Genomic DNA, 19,747 nt, shown 5'->3' with positions numbered 1-19,747 from the left:
ATGGCTATTTGCCAGGATGGTGTCCCTAGCCTCTGTTTGCCAGAAGCTGGGAACGGGTGACACTTGATGATTATCTGTTCTGTTCTTTCCATCTGGGGCAACTGGCATTGGCCGCTATCGGAAGACAGGACACTGAGCTAGGTGGAGCTTTGGTCTGACCCAGTATGGCCGTTCTTATATTCTTATTCTAATTCATCCTCTAACGCATTAATAATTTAGCTTAATTACAACTTTATTTCTTCAAGTATAACTTTTGCACGTGATTGATTAATTTTAACTGTATTGAAAATTTGATGTAGCTGTGTTATTCCTTCAATCTAATTAAAGACAAAAATGACTGAGCAATGTTAAAGTTTTTAATAATACAGTTTTTAATTAAGTTTATCTCAACTTAGTTAACAGATTTGTTTCTAAACTCTCAGAAAACTTTTTATATACATATAAATTAGTGTCCTGATCCTGTGATAATCCCAATAACCAATTTTTAATATTATATATATACACTGGCGAAAATTCATTGATGTTTCGGTCTTTTGCTTTACAGCAACAACTGTGAGAAAGATGCTGTGATTATCTCTATAATCAATGGTTTCACATCCATTTATGCAGCAACTGTCATATACTCCATCATTGGGTTCAGGGCAACAGAGAGATATGATGATTGTTTCGGCAGGTAAATTGTAATAAAACCTAATTACACAGACTTTTGTTTAGCATGAGTGGAAGCAGCCTGACTTTCCACACCATTAGTTCAGTTAGAATTATTCTGTTATTCATGTTATTCACTTGCTTGCACAAGGAGCCCTATGGACCAGTTACAGGATCTGGTCCCATATTGCTGACTGTAACTTAAAAAAAAAATCATGATCATGTGCAAGATCAATAACTTTTGATCATCTGATTTTCTAAGATGTGTTTATTTAATTGTAAATGAAAAGTAAATAAAGCAAAATGATGGTACCATAATGAGTGGCAGTTGTTTGACCTGTCCTCCTTTTCCACCTATAGGCACCCTATCCTTGGAAGGTTCTGAACAGTGATGTTTTAGAGAGTTAAAACCATTCAGTCATTGATATTCCATTTTGTGAGACAATTTTGTCAATATAGTTCTTTCAGAAATAGCTATTAAGGAGGCAATTCCCATTGGCACAGAGGTAGATCAAATTGGCAAAATATCCACCACTACCCATGAATACTGAAATAACTATAGTTTTACATGTAATGAGACAATTTACCACTAGCATAATCAGGCATAAACCACTGAATTCAGCAGAACTGTGTATGCTTACTAGGGCTGATCAACTATTTCAGTGAAAATATTTTTGCAGAAAATTGGGTTTTCCACCAAACCTTTTTTTGTGTGTGTGTATGTGAAAAGGAATTGTTTTCCACTGAATTTTCCACTGAATTTTTATTTATTTTTTTTTAACAAAAAACTAAATGCCTGAAAACCAAAAATAAGTTAGCCAAAACCCAAGATATTTTGATTCAGATATCCTGCTATGGTTTGTCATGAGAGTTGTAGTTTGGTTTCCTCATGTCCCCATTCTCCTGTATAAACTAGGCTCCTCAGCTGGACTATATCTCCCATGATGCACCAAAGCTGGGGACTCCCATGATGCAACCATTTCTCTTCACTGTGAGGTGAGACCATGCTGCATCACAGGAGATATAATCCATCCATAGAACCCAGGTTATAAAGGCAAATGGTAGCATGAGAAACCATAACTACAACTCTCATGAGGCCCTGGCATAATTTCTGAATTGTAGAATTTCAGTTTTTGATTTTTTGAAAGAAAATTTGAACTTTTCCATGGAAGATTTAGACAGTTTTTTTTTTTTTTTGAAGTCCACATCCAACTATCTCTAAAGCTCACACCAGCAATGAATATGTCCCAACTATTTTGTGGAACCAGTTCTGCTAATATCTATTTATGAAAGTAATTTCTTTAATTGTAAAAGTTAACATAATTTTGAATATCTTTATATTCACTATTACCAGTAAGTATTTAAAAAGAGTAATTAAAATTCTTATTTGACCCAAAATGTCTGCATAATAAATGCAAGAATAGCTGGTATACCCTATTATACACTTCTACATGACCCAAGTGGGAAGAAGTGAGTAATTTTTGTTTGGTTTATTTGAGCAGGATTTAGAGAATTTTTCTTTATCATAATTTAGGGGCAGATTTTCAGCCCCAGGTCTCCAGATGTCTGTGTGCAGAATTGAGTATGCACATACCAGTACGAGTTCTTTGCAGGAGCAAACAATTGTATGTGCACTTTGGGGCACATCCTCAGCCAAGTAGCCAGACTGAGTAGTTGAGCTGGGCAATGATGCGATGTGTGTAGAAAAAGGTGAGAATCATCTCCCCTCTCCCTGTCCCCTGGCTGCCCTTGGAACGCCTGCCCCTGACTGCCCCCCACTACCCCATCCAACCCCCTCTCCTTCCTGACTGCCCCACCGGGACCCCTGCCCCCATTCAACCCCCTGTCTCGCCCCGACCGCCCGACCCCTATCCACACCTCTGCCCCCTGACCACCGCCCCGAACTCCCCTGCCCTCTATCCAATCCCCCCTGCTCCCTGCCCCCTTACCACGCTGCCTGAAGCCGCCGCCACCACCACGCAGCTCAGAGCTCTGGGTCAGGCTGGGCTCTGCAGCTGTGCTGCCCCAGGAGCTCACAGCCCCGCCGCCCAGAGCATTGCGCTGGGGGCGGAGCGAGTGAGCTGAGGCTGCGGGGGAGAGGGGACAGCATGGGAGGGGCCAGAGGCGAGCCTCCCGGGCCAGGAGCTCGGGGGCTGGGCAGGACGGTCCCACAGGCTGGATGTGGCCCGCAGGCCGTAGTTTGCCCACCTCTGTCCTATGAGAAGTCATACATATGAAAAGAATCTGCGGGTTATAGTGGATCACAGACTGAATGAGAGTCAATAGCGTGATGCAATTGTGAAGTATCATTTTGAAGTATATTAACAGGAATGTTGTGTGTAAGACATTGGAGGTAATTGTCTCACTCTACTCAATACTGGTGAGGCCTCAGCTGGAGCACTGCATCCAGTTCTGAGCACCACAGTTTAGGAAAGATGTGGACAAATTGGAGGAGAGCAACAAAAATGATAAAGATTTAGAAAACCTGAACTATGAGGAAAAGTCAAAAATACTGAGCATGTTTAGGCTTGAGAAAAGCAGAATGAGAGGATACCTGAAAACAGTCTTCAACATGTTAAGGGATCTTACAAAGAGGATGGTGATCAGTATGTCTGTTCACATGGTCATCGTGCTGGTCAGGGCTTCTTCACTGAATCTGGACTACTCTTCCAGCCTGACTGCAGCTGTGCACTTGCCAGCTTCCTGGGTTGGTTTTCTACCCCTGGTTTCATCCTGATCTGACAGTGATGTCCTTGAAGCACTGTCAGTTGGAATTTGTACCTGCAAAACTCAGTGAGCTTCCTGGCTCTCAGTCCTGTACACAGACAACTAGACAAATACAACACCTTTCTTTATTGTGTCTTCTTTATGACAATGAGACATGGAATTAATGATAATTTATTTGATGATGAATATGAAATCTTAGGTTGGTTATATACAAACATTAATTTCCAATTATATTTCACTTCTACAGAAATATTCTTACCCTGACAAATGCTTTCGATTTGCCAGAAGGTAATGTAACCCAGGAAAACTTTGAACAGATGCAGAAGTGGTGTAACATGACTGATTCAGTGACTTTTGTAGGCCTTAAGTTTGAGACCTGTAACCTCGAAAGTTTCTTAACTGATGTAAGTTGACACTATAGATGGAATCTGTAGAATTACTACAGGGTGAGCTGGTAACAACCCTTATTTAAGTTTCTTAACGCTTTCCATTATAAAGGATTCTTGCAACCTTTTCTATGAGATACTTTTACATCTACTCCATTTACAGCATGCTTTTGATATTTGGTAGAAGGAATGCCCTTGGACTAGGGCCCTTTGGCCCATGAAAATCCATTCACCTTTTGCTGAGCTATAAACTGTTAAACATTGACATTTCCCTCCTCTCACTTTCATTCCTCAGGAAACTTTTGGCAGCCAGCCAGAATAATAACTAAACCCACAAATATTCTAAGCCCAGGTTCACTGTACTGTCAAAGTGGTGGCAGACAACACCACACTGGAAAAGCCTAGGAGCTGCCAGAGCAGCAATAGTGGGAGAAAAGAAAGAAAGGCTGGATTCCCAGCCTGGACCCAAAACATGGCCCATATCTCCCTCTGGGGAACAATGTGGGGCAGGATTTCCCTCAGCTCCCAAGGTGAGGAGAGAGAATTGGGCCAAGTTCCCCACTCCAACCAACCCCAGCCAACCCTGGACCCATCCAGCCCCACTCCGGGACAACAACCTTCTCCTGCTGCCAGCTAACTCTGTAATTCAGTTAGTTGCAGCCAGTGCTGCCATGCTAAAGGTTTAGGTTTCAAACCCTGCTGATGATTGGTTGGTGGGAAGGGGTTGTTACAGTTGTATATAACAGAATTTTATTTTTACCTTTCTCTTTTAGAAAAGTTAGGAAAATACATATGAAAAAAACTACTTTGAGGTAACTATTTAGGTTGTAAAAGACAAGCACTCAAAAGTTAGGGAATGTCAGATTTACAGTTCCCTGGACATCTTAATTTAGACCCTTTGTGTATATGCATTAGGATACTGTCTTTAATTACATGATCACATACTATATTTTCGACAGGATTTTCACATACTATATTTTCCTTATTCAGTGCACAGGATGGATGCACAAATTGGGGAAATCAAGATTGCTCTTGCATTTGTAAATCTGGTATTTTCAAGCTTTTGAGTGCTTGACTTTGCAAACTAAATAACATTTAACATATACTAAAAAACTGTGGATATTTTTAAAAGTTTGTATTTGGGTTTATTGCCCTGAAATAGGAGTGGTTTCAGAGCATAACTCAAACTGTCTTACTGAATTGCAATGTGTAAACTGCACTTCTAGTTATAGTGATGCTCTGTTTGGGATTGATGTTGTTCTATGAAAACGTGAGTTCACAAAAAGAGTACTTCTAAAGACTGCCTCCATCTAAATTAGCTTGTTGGGCTTGTTATAATCTGATATAATGCCTCCATCTGCACAGTGGCTTATTACTGAAGTCCTTTTCGACCACAACTCCCAGTGATTTCAGTGAGCATTCTATTCATGGCACAATTGTGGGACAGTCATAAGGAGGAAACTATAGGGAAAAAATTGGTTACATAGTTTGATTATATTTTATGTTATTGTCCATTCCGGAAACATTATCTCAGTAATATACTTTATATATGTTACAGTAAATATAATGCAGAATTAGGGTTGATTTATGAAAATAAATAGAAAAGTATAACTATAGTACAGTATAATTCATTACCATCTACGGTATACATGGAAGTATTTTTAAATGCTAAATAGTGTCAGTGCTCCTAAGTTTTGAGTCTGCTGTCATTTCTCTACAGGGAGTTGAAGGAACTGGCTTGGCTTTTATAGTCTTCACTGAAGCCATCACCAAAATGCCTGTCTCACCTTTGTGGTCCATTCTCTTCTTTATCATGCTGTTCTGCTTAGGCTTGTCATCTATGTTTGGAAACATGGAAGGTGTTCTTGTACCTTTGCAAGATCTTAATATCGTACCCAAAAAATGGCCTAAGGAACTTGTTACAGGTAGGTATTGTATGGCTCTTCAGTATCTCTTATCTTTAAAGAAATTTGGAATTGTCTTCAGTCTTAAAATTAGTTAGAAGTGAACAGTTAAGTATCTGACATTTCTTACTAGTTTTTATGCTTTACTCTATGCCTAAAATATTTGACTTTGCTCTTTATTTACAGGTTTGATTTGTGCAGGGTCTTATTTGCTTGCCTTTATTTTTGTGCTGAATTCTGGTAACTACTGGCTGGCACTATTTGACAGTTTTGCCGGATCCATTCCCTTGCTGATAATTGCTTTTTGCGAGATGTTTTCAGTCGTCTACATTTATGGGATAGACAGGTATGAAATAAACATAGGCTTAAGTGTTGTAGAAACTATGCAGGAATGAATGAAGACCATAGTTGCCATCTTACTATACCCCAGTGCATATCTGCTTTCTAATGGAATTCACAGGAATTACACAAACATAATTTAGCCTTTGTAATATAATGTTTTTAAAAAAACTCTCTCAATGAACAGAGAAAAATATCTGTTAAGATTTAGTGTTCTTGATTTATACTGTAGATTAAAGGTACTCAGCTTTTCTGCCAACAGGTAATAGTAATCCGTAATTGATAACTGACTACACACCTAAAACAAAAACTAAATAATTTTCAGAAGGGTTGCAAGAGAATAATATACTTAGCAAGTGTTCAAGAGTAGAGTAAACCGCTAAACCGTCAGTGGAAATATACCTGTATTTTATAGTATTGATTCACTGTAAATACACTTAGACTTCTTTACTTCTTAACTTTCTGATTTAGTTAATTATTTCTGGTAATAACGATGAGATGATAGCAGCGATTGAGGTGTCAGAAGATGATGGTCCTGAAGCAAATTGATAATTTATAAAGCAGTAAGTCACCAGGCCTAGCTGCATATTCAAGACTTCTTCTTTGAGTAGTGTCCCTATGGGTGCTCCACTGTAGGTGTATCTGTGCCCCGAGCCTCTAATCAGAGATTTTAGGTAGCAGTGTCCATTCGGCCCGCACATGCACTCTCCCTCACCCGTTGTTTGCCTTGAGTCTATCTAGTGCTGCGCATGTGAATCGTCCCCAGTTCCTTCTCAACCGCCTTTGGCCTCAAACGGAGCGAGAAGTTGACTCTTCCTTCTCTGCATCATTAGTTTAAGTAGTAGTTATTTTTAGTCTTTTTGTTGTCTTTAATAGTTTCTGTTTACCCTGTTGGGATTTTTTAAAAAGAACTTTTTTAAAGGTCCCCCTCCCCTTTCTGGGGGGATTGCCCCCACAGGGGCATATAGTAGTCTAGACTTTCTGTTTTTCTCAGTTACAAAAAATAAACATCTACCAGAGATGCAAAAAGAAGAGTTTCAGGCCATTTCCAAAGAGGACCAGTTAGTAGCCAGAACTGCGCTACAGATGGCATTGGACGCAGCAGATACAACAGCCCACTCAGTCTCCACAGCAGTGGTAATGAGATGGGCATCCTGATTACAGCTTTCCAAGTTGCCCAAAAAAGTACAGCCAATGGTTGAGAACCTCCCGTTCAAAGGCCCCAAGCTCTTCGCTGATAAGACTGACACCTCTCTTCATACTCTGAAGGATTCCCAGGCCATGCTATGATCTCTGGGAATCTATACTGCTGGACAAAAGAGAAAATATGGCTCTCAACCGCAGCACAGTTCACGACCACCTCAGTACCCACCATCACAGCGCTCTTACGAGTCACAACGTAAAAGATCTAGGGTACAAAAATGGAAGCAATTAGCCCCCCAGTCCATGACCTCCCAGCCCTCCTTCCCTAAGCACCTTTGATGGGTTTGTCACGGTCTCAAACAGCTGTTCTTTGGAACATCAACTGCCATCTATGCACCTGTCACGGCTCTTCGGAAGTCACCTGACCATCTTTCTCAGCGGTTGGCAGAATATCACCTCCGACAGATGGATCTTGAAGATTATTTTGAATTGTTATGCCATTCAATTCGCATCCCTCCCCCATAGCCACCCTCCTTCCCTGTCCCTTTTTAGGGACTCTTCTCATGAGAACCTACTTTTCCAGAAAACAGATCATATGTTATGTTTAGGGACCAGAGAATCAGTCCTGAGGCAAGGGGTTTTACTCACATTATTTCCTGATCCCCAAGATGAAGAAGTTGGAGGCCCATTCTAGATCTAAGGGCATTAAACAGATATGTGCACAGCTATAGAGCAAAGAGATTGGTTTCTAGCCTTGGACCTATAAGATGCCTACTTCCACATCTCGATACAACTGTCACACAGGAAGTTCCTACGGTTCACCTTTGGCCAGAACCATTATTAATACAGGATGCTCCCATTCGGCTTCTCATCTGCACCCAGGGTATTCTCCAAGGTTCTCTCTGTCATAGCAGCACACCTGCAAACATTAGGCATTGTTATATACCCATACCTTGACGACTGCCTCCTCAGGGCTCCCTCATTTAAGGATGCCATACAAGCCACTCAGACGACCATGCGCACATTTTCGCAACTGGGCCTACAGCTCAACACCCAGAAATCAGCACTCACCCAAGTACAGCGACTGGAGTTTATTGGTGCTGAACTTGACACAGTACAAGTGAGAGCATTCCTCCTGCTGTACAGGTTCACCACCCTCACAAGTCTCATCGAGACAGTCCAGGCCAGTCCACAAACATCGGCCAGGAATTGTCTACAGCTGCTTGGTCATATGGCAGCATGCACCTTCATCACGCCACACGCTTGGTTGTTCATGAGGTGTCTGCAGATGTGGCTCAGATCTCTCTATTCCCCAAACAAGGACAGACTAAGCAAACCACTATCATTGCACTGTAAAGCACTCCCTGGACTAGTGGAAAGACCCATCCAATGTCCGATCAGGTGTTCTGTTCGTACAACCATCACCGACTCTGATGAAGGATGCCTCCCTAATAGGCTGGGAGCATTAAGGGTTGTCAGGAATGCCTGTGCACACTTTTTCCCATTCATCAAGAACATCCATACAAAGGTCATGATAGACAATATGACCTGTATGTTTTACATAAATCGCCAGGGAGGCTTCGGATCTCACTCCCTCTGTACAGAAGCACTCAAATTTTGGAATTGGTGCAACCATCACAACATGCTCATCTAAGCCGTCTACCTACCAGGCATACAGAACATGACAGCCAACAGTCTCAGTCAGAACTTTTCACATGACCACGAATGGGAACTAAATTCAGAGGTGCTTCACGACATATTTGCCTTTTGGGGAACCCTGACTATAGAGCTCTTCACTACTTACTGGAACAAGAAATGTCCTCGCTACAACTCCAAGACAGGCCTGTGGAAACAGTCTCTGGGCGATGCCCTCATTCTCCCATTCCCCACTTTTTATACACCTTTCCCCCATTTTCTTTACTATCCAAGGTCCTGTTGACAATACAATGAGACAAAGCAAGAGTTATTTTGATTGCCCCCTCCTGGCCAAGGTAAGGTTGGTTCCCTTACCTGGCATAGATGGCAGTATGTCCTCTGGTCTGTCTTCGGCCCATTTTCAAAATGACTTTCTCAAAACTACAGACTGATCCTTTACCCCAACTTGTGGATCTTCCGTCTCTAGGCTTGAATCCTTCTTGGTTCCAATACTTAGAGGTAGTATGCTCTGACAAGGTGTTTCTACACAGCCAAAATCGACCACTCAGCATACTTACCTGCAAAAATGGAAACAATTCCAAATTTGGTGTCATTCTAAGTACATAGACCTGACATCATCTTCCCTCCCTCTGATTTTAGACTACATTTTAGACCTCAAAAAATCAGAACTCTCTCTCAGCTGCCTTAAAGTACATCTAGCACTCATAATGGCCTTCCACTATCAAGTAGATGGATACTCAGTGTTCACTCACCCGCTGACACATAAGGGCATTGGAAACCTGTTCCTGCAGGTGAGACCACCCACTCCAACCTTGGATCTTAATCTAGTTCTCAGAGCCTTGACTAGCCTCCCTTTGACCCCATGATGACTTACTCTCTTTCACACCTGTCAATGAAGACAGCATTTCTGGTTGCCATCACCTCAGCTAGGCGCATAGGAGAAATAGCAGCCCTGATGGCACACCGGCCACTCACAGTCTTTTTTAAAGAAAAAGTAACATTTACGCCGCATCACAAGTTTCTCCCTAAAAAGTAGCTTCTGTTTTTCATATGAATCAAAAATCCATCTTCCTGTTTTTTCCCAAAACCTCATCATGATAACAGGGAAGCGATTCTGCATATGCTAGATGTTAGAAAAATGCTAGCATTCTACTTGGACAGGACTAAGGACTTTAGGAAGTCTCCTAAAATCTTTTGTTCATGGAAAGGTAGCCTTTTATTTTATTTAAAGTGAATTTTGTAATGTGGTATTACACCACCATGGGTTCAGCTCTGGCAGATACAGTTTCAAGCTTAACAGAGTGAAAGTCACCTCTGCTACTTGCTTCAGAGTTAGAGTCTCTATGAACACATAAAGACTAAGGGTAGTGTGACCACACATACAATCACCAGTGCAAAGTCGAGTCTATTTTACAAGTTTGATTAAAGTTACAATTAGGATAGGATCATAGGAATCATAGGATATCAGGTTTGGAAGGGACCTCAGGAGGTCATCTAGTCCAACCCCCTGCTCAAAGCAAGACCAATTCCCAACTAAATCATCCCAGCAAGGGCTTTGTCAAGCCTGACCTTAAAAACCTCTAAGGAAGGAGATTCCACCACCTCCCTAGGTAACCCATTCCAGTGCTTCACCACCCTCCTAGTGAAAAAGTTTTTCCTAATATCCAACCTAAACCTCCCCAACAAATTAAAGTTATGATTACCCAAGCATACAGAAATTTTATACAGACCTATGCACAAATTACAAATATAGTTATACTCACATCCTTAACAATCAGGGCCGGCTCCAGGCACCAGCAAACCAAGCAGGTGCTTGGGGCGGCCAATGAAAAGGGGCGGCACGTCCGGGTCTTCGGTGGCAATTCGGCGGCTGATCCCACAGTCGCCGAATTGCCGCCAAGGAATGAAGCGGTGTGGTAGAGCTGCCGCCGAAGTGCCACCGATTGCGGCTTTATCTTTTTTTTCTTCTTTTTTTTTGCTTTGCCGCTTGGGGCAGCAAAGAAGCTGGAGCCGGCCCTGTTAACAATAGTGTTAGGGTCTGATGGGTCTCTCAAGGCTTGATCATCAGTAGAGGGATGGTTCCTGCTGGAGTCTCCCATAGGGAGCTCAATTTTCCCATTCTGGGCATCCCCTTTTTATAATGTGACATTATAACATTCTGCACATGTCCATAAAAGTGTCAACCCCCTTTTCTCTTATTGGTCTGTGTCTCCTGGAAACTTAAGGGACCCCCAGTTTTCTATAATGTTCCTTTATTCTCACTAGCACACATCTGAGACAGATACACCTTTACAGTATTTTTATGATCTAATATTAATCTTCTGGATAATTTTGCGCAATATTACCCCTTGGCACCTCTTTGCCCATAATCTTAGGGTTATTTCTCGGTCATTAGCTTAAGTCATCGTTTCTTTTCTCCAAGGCCTAAAATAGCTAAGCTAAAGTCTTGCAGGCATCAGCCTACAGCCTAATACTTGGTTCCAGTGTTCCCTCTAATTTTTCCCACACATGTGCAGAAAGAATTTTGTGACACATCACCTCCATATTGGTGCACATAACAAAATTCATGAGGCGGGGGTGGGACCGAGGGGTTTGGAGTGAGGGAGGGGCTCAGGGCTGGGGCAGAGGGGTGGGGTGTAGGAGGGGGGTATGGGCTCCTTCTGGGAGTGCAGGCTGGGATGAGGAGTTTGGGGTGCAGGCTGCCCCGGCAGCTTCTGGGCTGGGTTGGGTTGGGGCGCCTCTTCCCTGTCTGCAGCAGGTCCAGGGACTGGGGGGCTGGGCTGGGTTGGGGCCAGGGGTGGGTCGCCTCTTCCCCCGTTCACAGCAGGTCCAGGGACCGGGGGGCTGGGCTGGACTGCCTCTCCCCCCATTCGTGGCAGGTCCAGGAGGTTGGCTGGGTTGGGGCCGGGGTTGGGGCACCTCTCCCCCTGGGCCATGGCAGTTCTGTCCGCAGTCTGGGTCGCCAGCGATGGTCCGCTGCTTCGGGCTCCCCAGGGAAGCCCAAAGCGGCAGACTGTCCCTCACCAGTGGTCTGGAGGAATGGCAGCAGATGTGGGCTCCTTTTTGCCTGCCTCCCCACCCCGGGCAGGCAGCCAGTGGCTCCTGCCTGCTGGTGAGGCAGAGAGAGGAGCGGGGGGAGGGAGGTTAAGAGGAGCCCTGGGCCGGCGGGCCCATAGGAGCGTGGGGCAGGGTCCAGAGAGGAGTCCAGTGAAGTGGAGTGCCAGGCCGGGCTGCAGGGCCCCTGCTGAGTGTGGGCCCAGTGCCATTATATGCCCGGTACTGTCAGGGCCGGGAGGGGCGCCGCAGCAGGTACGGGGCTGGTGGGGAGGCATCTCTCCTCACTGCAGCCCTGAGCGCCTGCGCGGCGCTTAATAGGCTGCTGTGCGGCCATGCAGCTTAGAGGGAATTTAGCTTGGTTCTGATAAAATACTGATCAATCTTATACTTTTATAATCCTATACATTAATTCTAAATAACATACAATGAATATATGTAATAACACATATTGATTAATCTTAACATCACACAGTAAATGGATAATAAACTAAAATCATTGGCTACAGAAAGATCCAAAGGTTCCACAATATCGGCTCAAAGATTTCCAAATGGGTCTCCAGTTACATTACTCACTGTGCCAGGGGCTCAACCTCTTGCCTCCATCTGGACTCTGCATGCACTTCACTAGGTCATTCCACTAGGTCAATTTCGCAGGGCCAGGTAGACAGGCAAAATTGCAGAGTCTCAATGCATAGATGAGACGATGGTGTACGGAGGAGGGGTTTAGATTTATTAGGAACTGGGGACATTTTGGGGAAAGGTGAGCCTATGCAGGAAGGATGGGCTCCACCTAAACCAAAATGGAACCAGACTGCTGGCACTTAAAATTTAAAAGGTCATAGAGCAGTTTTTAAACTAAGGGCTGGCGGAAAGCCGACAGGTACAGAGGAGCCCGTAGTTTGAACAGAGACATACCTTAGGGGAGAATCTATTCATGGAGATTCTCTATGTCCTAATAAGGAGGAGAGGATGGAAGATGATAAAATACAGGTAGGATCTGATGAGAAACAGTCAAATGAAAAAAGTCCCATTCAATTACATCATGTAATTTCAAACAGCTAAAAAGTGACAAGTTTTTAAAGTGCTTATATACCAGTGGCAGAAGTCTAAATAATAAGATGCGTGAACTAGAGTGCCTCATGTTAAATGAGGATATTGATATAATAGGCATTAAAGAAACTTGGTTGAATTACGATAATTTCAATGGGACACAGTAATACCAGGGTACAAAATATATCGGCAGGACAGAACAGATCGTGTTGGTGGGGCAGTGGCAATATATGTGAAAGAAAGCGTAGAATCAAATGAAGTAAAAATCTTAAATGAACCAAACTGTACCATAGAATCTCTATGGATAGTCATTCCTTGCTCTAATAATAAGAATATAGCAGTAGGGATATATTACCGACCACCTGACCAGGATGGAGATAGTAACTGTGAAATGCTCAGGGAGATTAGAGAGGCTATTAAAATAAAAAAACTCAATAATAATGGGGGATTTCAACTATCCCTATATTGACTGGGTACATGTCACCTCAGGACGGGATGTAGAGATAAAGTTTCTTGACATCTTAAATGACTGCTTCTTGGAGCAGTTAGCCCTGAAACGCACAAGAGGAGAGGAAATTCTTGATTTAGTCCTAAGTGGAGCACAGGGTCTGGTCCAAGAGGTGAATATAGCTGGACCCCTTGGTAATAGTGACCATAATATAATTAAATTTAACATCCCTGTGGCGGGGAAAACACCACAGCAACCCAACACTGTAACATTTAATTTCAGAAAGGGGAACTACACAAAAATGAGGAGATTAGTGAAACAGAAATTAAAAGGTACAATGCCAAAAGTGAAATCCCTGCAAGCTGCATGGAAACGTTTTAAAGACACCATAATAGAGGCTTAACTTAAATGTATACCCCAAATTTAAAAACATAATGAGAGAACCAAAAAAGTGCCACCGTGGCTAAACAACAAAGTAAAAGAAGCAGCAAGAGGCAAAAAGGCATCCTTTAAAAAGTGGAAGTTAAATCCTAGTGAGGAAAATAGAAAGGAGCATAAACTCTGGCAAATGAGGTGTAAAAATAAAATTAGGAAGGCTAAAAACGAATTTGAAGAACAGCTAGCCAAAGACTCAAAAAGTAATGGCAATTTCCCCCCCCAGACCATCAGAAGCAGGAAGCCTGCTAAACAACCAGTGGGGCCACTGGATAATTAAGATGCTAAAGGAGCACTCAAGGAAGATAAGGCCATTGCAAAGAACGTAAATGAATTCTTGGTAGGGGGAGGGGTCCGCCGGCGGAGCAAAAAAACAAAACAAAAACGAACACCAGTGCTGCTGGCGGAGCGAAATATCGGGACAAACACTTAAATATCGGGACGGTACAATTAGGGTGACCAGATGTCCCAATTTTATAGGAACAGTCCCGATTTTGGGGGCTTTTTCTTATATAGGCACCTATTACCCCCCACCTCCTGTCCCGATTTTTCACACTTGCTGTCTGGTCATCCTAATTACAATATTCTCCGTCTTATTGTCTATCCCATCCCACTCCTTATGTATCTTAAAATCTTATTTGCTTTTTCGATTGCAGCTGCACATTGATGAGCAGAGCTGTCCACAGTAATGCCAGGGTAGCCAGGGTACCTTTCCTGAGTACATACAGTTAATTTAGAACCCTGTAAGGTGTATGGAGGGGAAAATGTAAACAACTCAATCTGCATTTGTTGACACTGAATTTAATTTGCCATCATGTTGATCATTCACCTAGTTTGTTTAACATAAGAACGGCCATACTGGGTCAGACCAAAGGTCCATCTAGCCCAGTATCCTGTCTTCAATGCCAGGTGCTCCAGAGGGAATAAACAGGTAATCATCAAGTGATCCATTCCCTGTTGCTCATTCCCAGCTTCTGGCAACAGAGGCTAGGGACACCATCCCTGCCCATCCTGGCTAATAGCCATTGATGGACCTATTCTCCATGAACTTATCTGGTTCTTTTTTGAACCTGGTTATAGTCTTGGCCTTCACAACATCCTCTGGCAAAGAGTTCCACAGGTTGACTATGCGTTGTGTGAAGAAATACTTCCTTTTTTTGTTTTAAACCTGCTGCCTATTCATTTCATTTGGTGACCCCGAGTTCTTGTGTTATGAGAAGGAGTAAATAACATTTCCTTATTTACTTTCTCCACACCAGTCACGATTTTATAGACCTCTATTACATCCCCCCTTAGTTGTCTCTTTTACAAGCTGAAAAGTCCCAGTCTTATTAATCTCTCCTCATATGGAAGCCATTCCATACCCCTAATCACTTTTGTTGCCCTTTTCTGAACCTTTTCCAATTCCAATATATCTTTTTTGAGATGGGGCGACCACATCTGCACGCAGTATTGAAGATGTGGGCGTACCATGGATTTATATAGCGGCAATATGATATTTTGTCTTATTATCTATCCCTTTCTTAATGATACCCAACATTCTGTTCACTTTTTTGACTGCTGCTGCACATTGAGTGGATGTTTTCAGAGAACTATCCACAATGACTCCAAGATATCTTTCTTGAATGGTAACAGCTTATTTAGACCCCATCATTTTATAGGTATAGCTCAGATTATGTTTTCCAATGTGCATTACTTTGCATTTATCAACATTGAATTTCATTTGCCATATTGTTGCCCAGTCACCCAGTTTTGTGAAAACCTTTTGTAGCTCTTTGCAGTTTGCCTGGGACTTAACTATCTTGAGTAGTTTTGTATCATCTGCAAATTTTGCCACCTCACTATTTACCCTTTTTTTCCAGATCATTTCTGAATATGTTGAATAGGACTGGCCCCCCAGTACAGATTCCTGGAGGACACCACTATTTACTTCTCACCATTCTGAAAACTGACCATTTATTCCTACCCTTTGTTTCCTATCTTTTAACCAATCCAGGAGAGGACCTTCCCTCATATCCCATGACAGCTTACTTTGCTAAAGAGTCTTTGGTGAGGGACCTTGTCAAAGGCTTTCTGAAAATCTAAGCACCACTGGATCCCCCTTGTCCACATGCTTGTTGACCCCTTCAAAGAATTCTAGCAGATTGTAAAGATTGCCTCACCAAAAACCATGTTGACTGTTCCCCAACAAATGATGTTCATCTATATGTCTGACAATTTTGTTCTTTACTATAGTTTCAACCACTTTGTCCAGTACTGAAGTCAGGCTTACCGGCCTGTAATTGCCAGGATCACCTCTGGAGCCCCTTCTTAAAAATTGGCTTCACATTAGCTATCCTCCAGTCATTTGGTACAGAAGCTGATTTAAATGATAGGTTAAAGACTACAGTTAGTAGTTCTGCAATTTCACATTTGAGTTCCTTCAGAACTCTTAGGTAAATACCCTCTGATCCTGGTGACATATTACTGTTTAGTTTATCAATTTGTTCCCAAACCTCCTCCAATGACACCTCAATCGGGGACAGTTCCTCAGAAAGAACTGTATTACCTCATCTGTAATATTGTGTGGAACTACTGGTCACACCACCTCAAAAAGGATATTAGCGAGAGTTCGAGCAAGAGTGAAAAGGATGATTCAGGAGCATAGAAAAATTCTCATGTGAAGAGCTATTGAAAAAGATAAAGGATTTAGGATTAGGATGTGGGGACATGATAAAAGTATATGAAATAATGGATGTTATAGAGAAGTGAGATCAAGAGCTTCTATTCTCCCTTTCTCACAACACATGACAAAGGAACATTTGATGCAGTTAAAGGTGACAAATTCAAAACTGATTAAAGAAATACTTTTCACATGATGTGTAATTAGACTGTGGAATTCATTGCCACAGGAAGTTATTCAGGCTAAGAATTTAGCAATATTCAAAAAGGGATTGGACATTTACATGAGTAACAAGAATAAGCAAAATTATAGTTAATGATAAAATTTTTGGAAAGGATATAAAATGTCATGCTTTAGGGCATAAGCCATTCTCTAAATACTAAAGACCAGGATGAGGCCTAATATTGGGGTAGATTATCCCACATCCACCTACTATAGGGTTCTTACACCATCCTCTGAGGCATCAAGTGCTGGCTACGGCTGGAGACAAGATACTGGACTAGATGGACCTCAGGTCTGACCCAGTGTGGCAATTCCTATGTTCCTAACTGTGAAAGACAGTAGTAGAATCTTTAGGTTTTAAAAAAAGATTTCTACACAGTAGCCATTCCTAAACAGTGTACAGTTTATTCCTGCATGTTTTGCAGAATCTTCCAGTGCCTGCTGTGCAGTGCTTAAGTGACATTGTACTGATTTGGGCAGTTCTAAATATTGAAAACAAACTGCACAAGCTTAATGTGATATGGAAGCTTCTACTCTTGTGGGCAACAGACTGTGCAATCCTTCCAGTAACTTTGTGTCAGGGTCCTTTCATCCCTTATTCCCTGTTTTTTCTCAGCTACTGCTGGCCCAGCTTCCTGGGCCACTGTGGAGGCCACTATATCTCACCACTAATTCTTCTGGTGACACCACTTAATTCTCAGTGGCTCCCCAGCATCTCCCAGCACCATAATGTGGCTGCACAGCTACCTCCCTGCTGGACTACTCTCCAATGCACAGCCTTAGTGAGACAGTTGCATTACACAAGTCTTTTCTTTATGAATCCCTTCCTTGCTGACTGCCTGTTCAATACCAACTCTCTTCAGAACATTTTCCCCAGAATGTCTTTCTGGAGCTGGCCCTTTAAATTTGATAGAGCCAAGCAAATGGAGCCTAAAAGTGGCCATTTTCCTACTAGCTGCTGCTTGGTGCATCTCCCCTTCTCCCATCCTATAAGCATTAATAGCTTCGGTTTATGATGTGTTTTCCCCCAGTTTTTTCTTTCTAATGCCTGAAAAGAGGGCACAATTCACATACTTCCCCAATCAAGAAGGAACCCGTTGCCTCAGTTTTAGGTTCCTTTTCCATCCCACACAGAGACATTAAGTCCACATTTTAATGTTCACTTCTGTTGCTGGTGTATTAATTTGTACCCATAAGGGTGGAGTGTTAAACACCATCTAGTAATTTGGGCATTTTATCTTTCATGTTGACCATCCAGATTACCAAATGGTCAATCAATAATAAAAATTCTCATCCTAAAAGGCAGTAATATAACCCCTCAATAGCCCATTTGATAGGTAACTAGATTAAGGCCACAAAGGACTATTATGATCATCTAATCAGACTTCCTACATAACACAGGCAATGGAATTTCACCAAGTGATTTCTGTATCAAATCCATAACTTCTGGTTGAGCTACAGCATGTTTTTTTAGGAAGACATCCAGTCTTGATTTAAAGACGTCAAGTAACTAAGAATCCACCACATACCAATACAAGTTGTTCCAATTGTTAATTGCCATCATTTTTAAAAATATGTACCTTATTTCTAATCTGAATTCATCTAGCTTTGGCTTCCAGCCATAGGATCTTGTGCTTTTGTCTGTCAGCAGTCAGAAGATTTTCATAGATGCATAACTTCCAAGGCCACAAGAGACCACTGTAATCATGTATAATACAGACCATAGAACTTCCCCAAATTATTCCTTTTTGAACCAGAGCATATCTTTTTTTAAAAATTCACCCTTGATTTAAAAACTGCCAGTGATCGTGAATCTACCATGAATCTTGGTAAATTGTTCCAATGAGTAATTATCCGCACTATTAAAAATGTATGCCTTATTTGCAATCTGAATTTGTCTAGCTGAATTTGTCTAGACTGTGATCAAGTCATCTCTTAACCGCCTCTTGGATACACTAAATAGCTTAGTTTCTTTAATGTCTCACTGTGAGGCAAGTTTTCCAACCTCAAAGCATTTCTGTAACTCTTCTGCACACTTTCCAATTTGTCAACTGCTTTTGACATCAGAATTGGTCATGGTATTCCAGCAATGGTGTTAGTAATTCTGTATAAAGTAGCAATAACAATTCCCTACTTCCACTTGATAATTGTCCTACTTATACATCCAAGGATTGCATTTGATCTTTGCCACCACATAGCAGTGGGAGCGCATGTTCAGTTGGTTATCCACCAGGACCCTAAGTCCCTTTCAGAATCACTGCTTTCAAAAATATAATCCACCAGCCTGTAAGCGTGAGCTGCATTCTTGGTATTAACTTATTTGGGTCAACTGCCATGCACTTCTAGTAAGGAAGGGAGGAGATACTCTTTTTCTTAGGGGGTTGTTTCACAATAGTATCTAAGGTAAATTACCCCAGGTAAATTATCATAATATAGCATACAGTGGTCCCTAGTGAACTTCATGGAATCGCCTTCTTTTTTCCTTTCCCTGGAAATAGGAAGCTCTACTTTGAGTAATTTTTCTTTTTAGATCTCAAAACACTTTACAATGGAAGATAAACATCATTATCCCCATTTTTCAGATTTGGAAACTGGGTCATAGAGAGGTAAAGGCCAACATTTTCAAAAGTGGCTTCTGATTTTGGACTGGATTTTCAGAAGTGCTAATCACCCACACAAATCCAGTTGAACTCAATGTGTGCTGTAAGTATTCAGCACCCTAAAAAAACAGGCCTAAGGAGTCCCAGAATGCCTCAAATATTATTATGGATTTTAAGAGAAAAAATAATATATCCCATCAAAACTGAAAGTGTTTGCACATAGAAACCCTTACTTCCATTTAGGCACATCCCCTGCCTTGATACCATATTTTTAAGCCTTAGCAGCTTTACAATGGCAGCTGGGGCTCTGTCCCACTCACATAAAAGGAGAAAATAAAATATATGTGATAGTTTATCTTCATCCTGATCAAAAGCACTGACTCTGAGGCTGGAGCATCCACAGAAAAAATAGTGGGTACTAGCACCCACCAGCCCCCCGCCGATCAGCTGTTCAGTGGGCCTTGACGATC

General features: G+C 42.0%; 1 protein-coding gene across 1 annotated transcript in view; it reads left to right on the top strand.

Annotated features, from left to right (window-relative positions):
* SLC6A19 (solute carrier family 6 member 19) overlaps positions 1-19,747 on the top strand; it is a 64,502-nt gene that overhangs the window by 43,179 nt on the left and 1,576 nt on the right. Inside the window, 6 exon segments of the mRNA XM_026659241.1 lie at positions 545-673; positions 3,623-3,779; positions 5,482-5,686; positions 5,852-6,034; positions 11,256-11,288; positions 13,037-13,043. Of these exon segments, the coding sequence (XP_026515026.1) occupies positions 545-673; positions 3,623-3,779; positions 5,482-5,686; positions 5,852-6,034; positions 11,256-11,288; positions 13,037-13,043 (714 nt within the window).

The sequence above is a fragment of the Terrapene carolina genome, unplaced genomic scaffold (genome assembly GCF_002925995.2).
Source record: "Terrapene carolina triunguis isolate 2854851 unplaced genomic scaffold, T_m_triunguis-2.0 Scaffold613, whole genome shotgun sequence".
Classification (NCBI taxonomy): Eukaryota; Metazoa; Chordata; order Testudines; family Emydidae; genus Terrapene; species Terrapene triunguis.
This window is presented reverse-complemented; position numbering and strand designations above follow the sequence as displayed.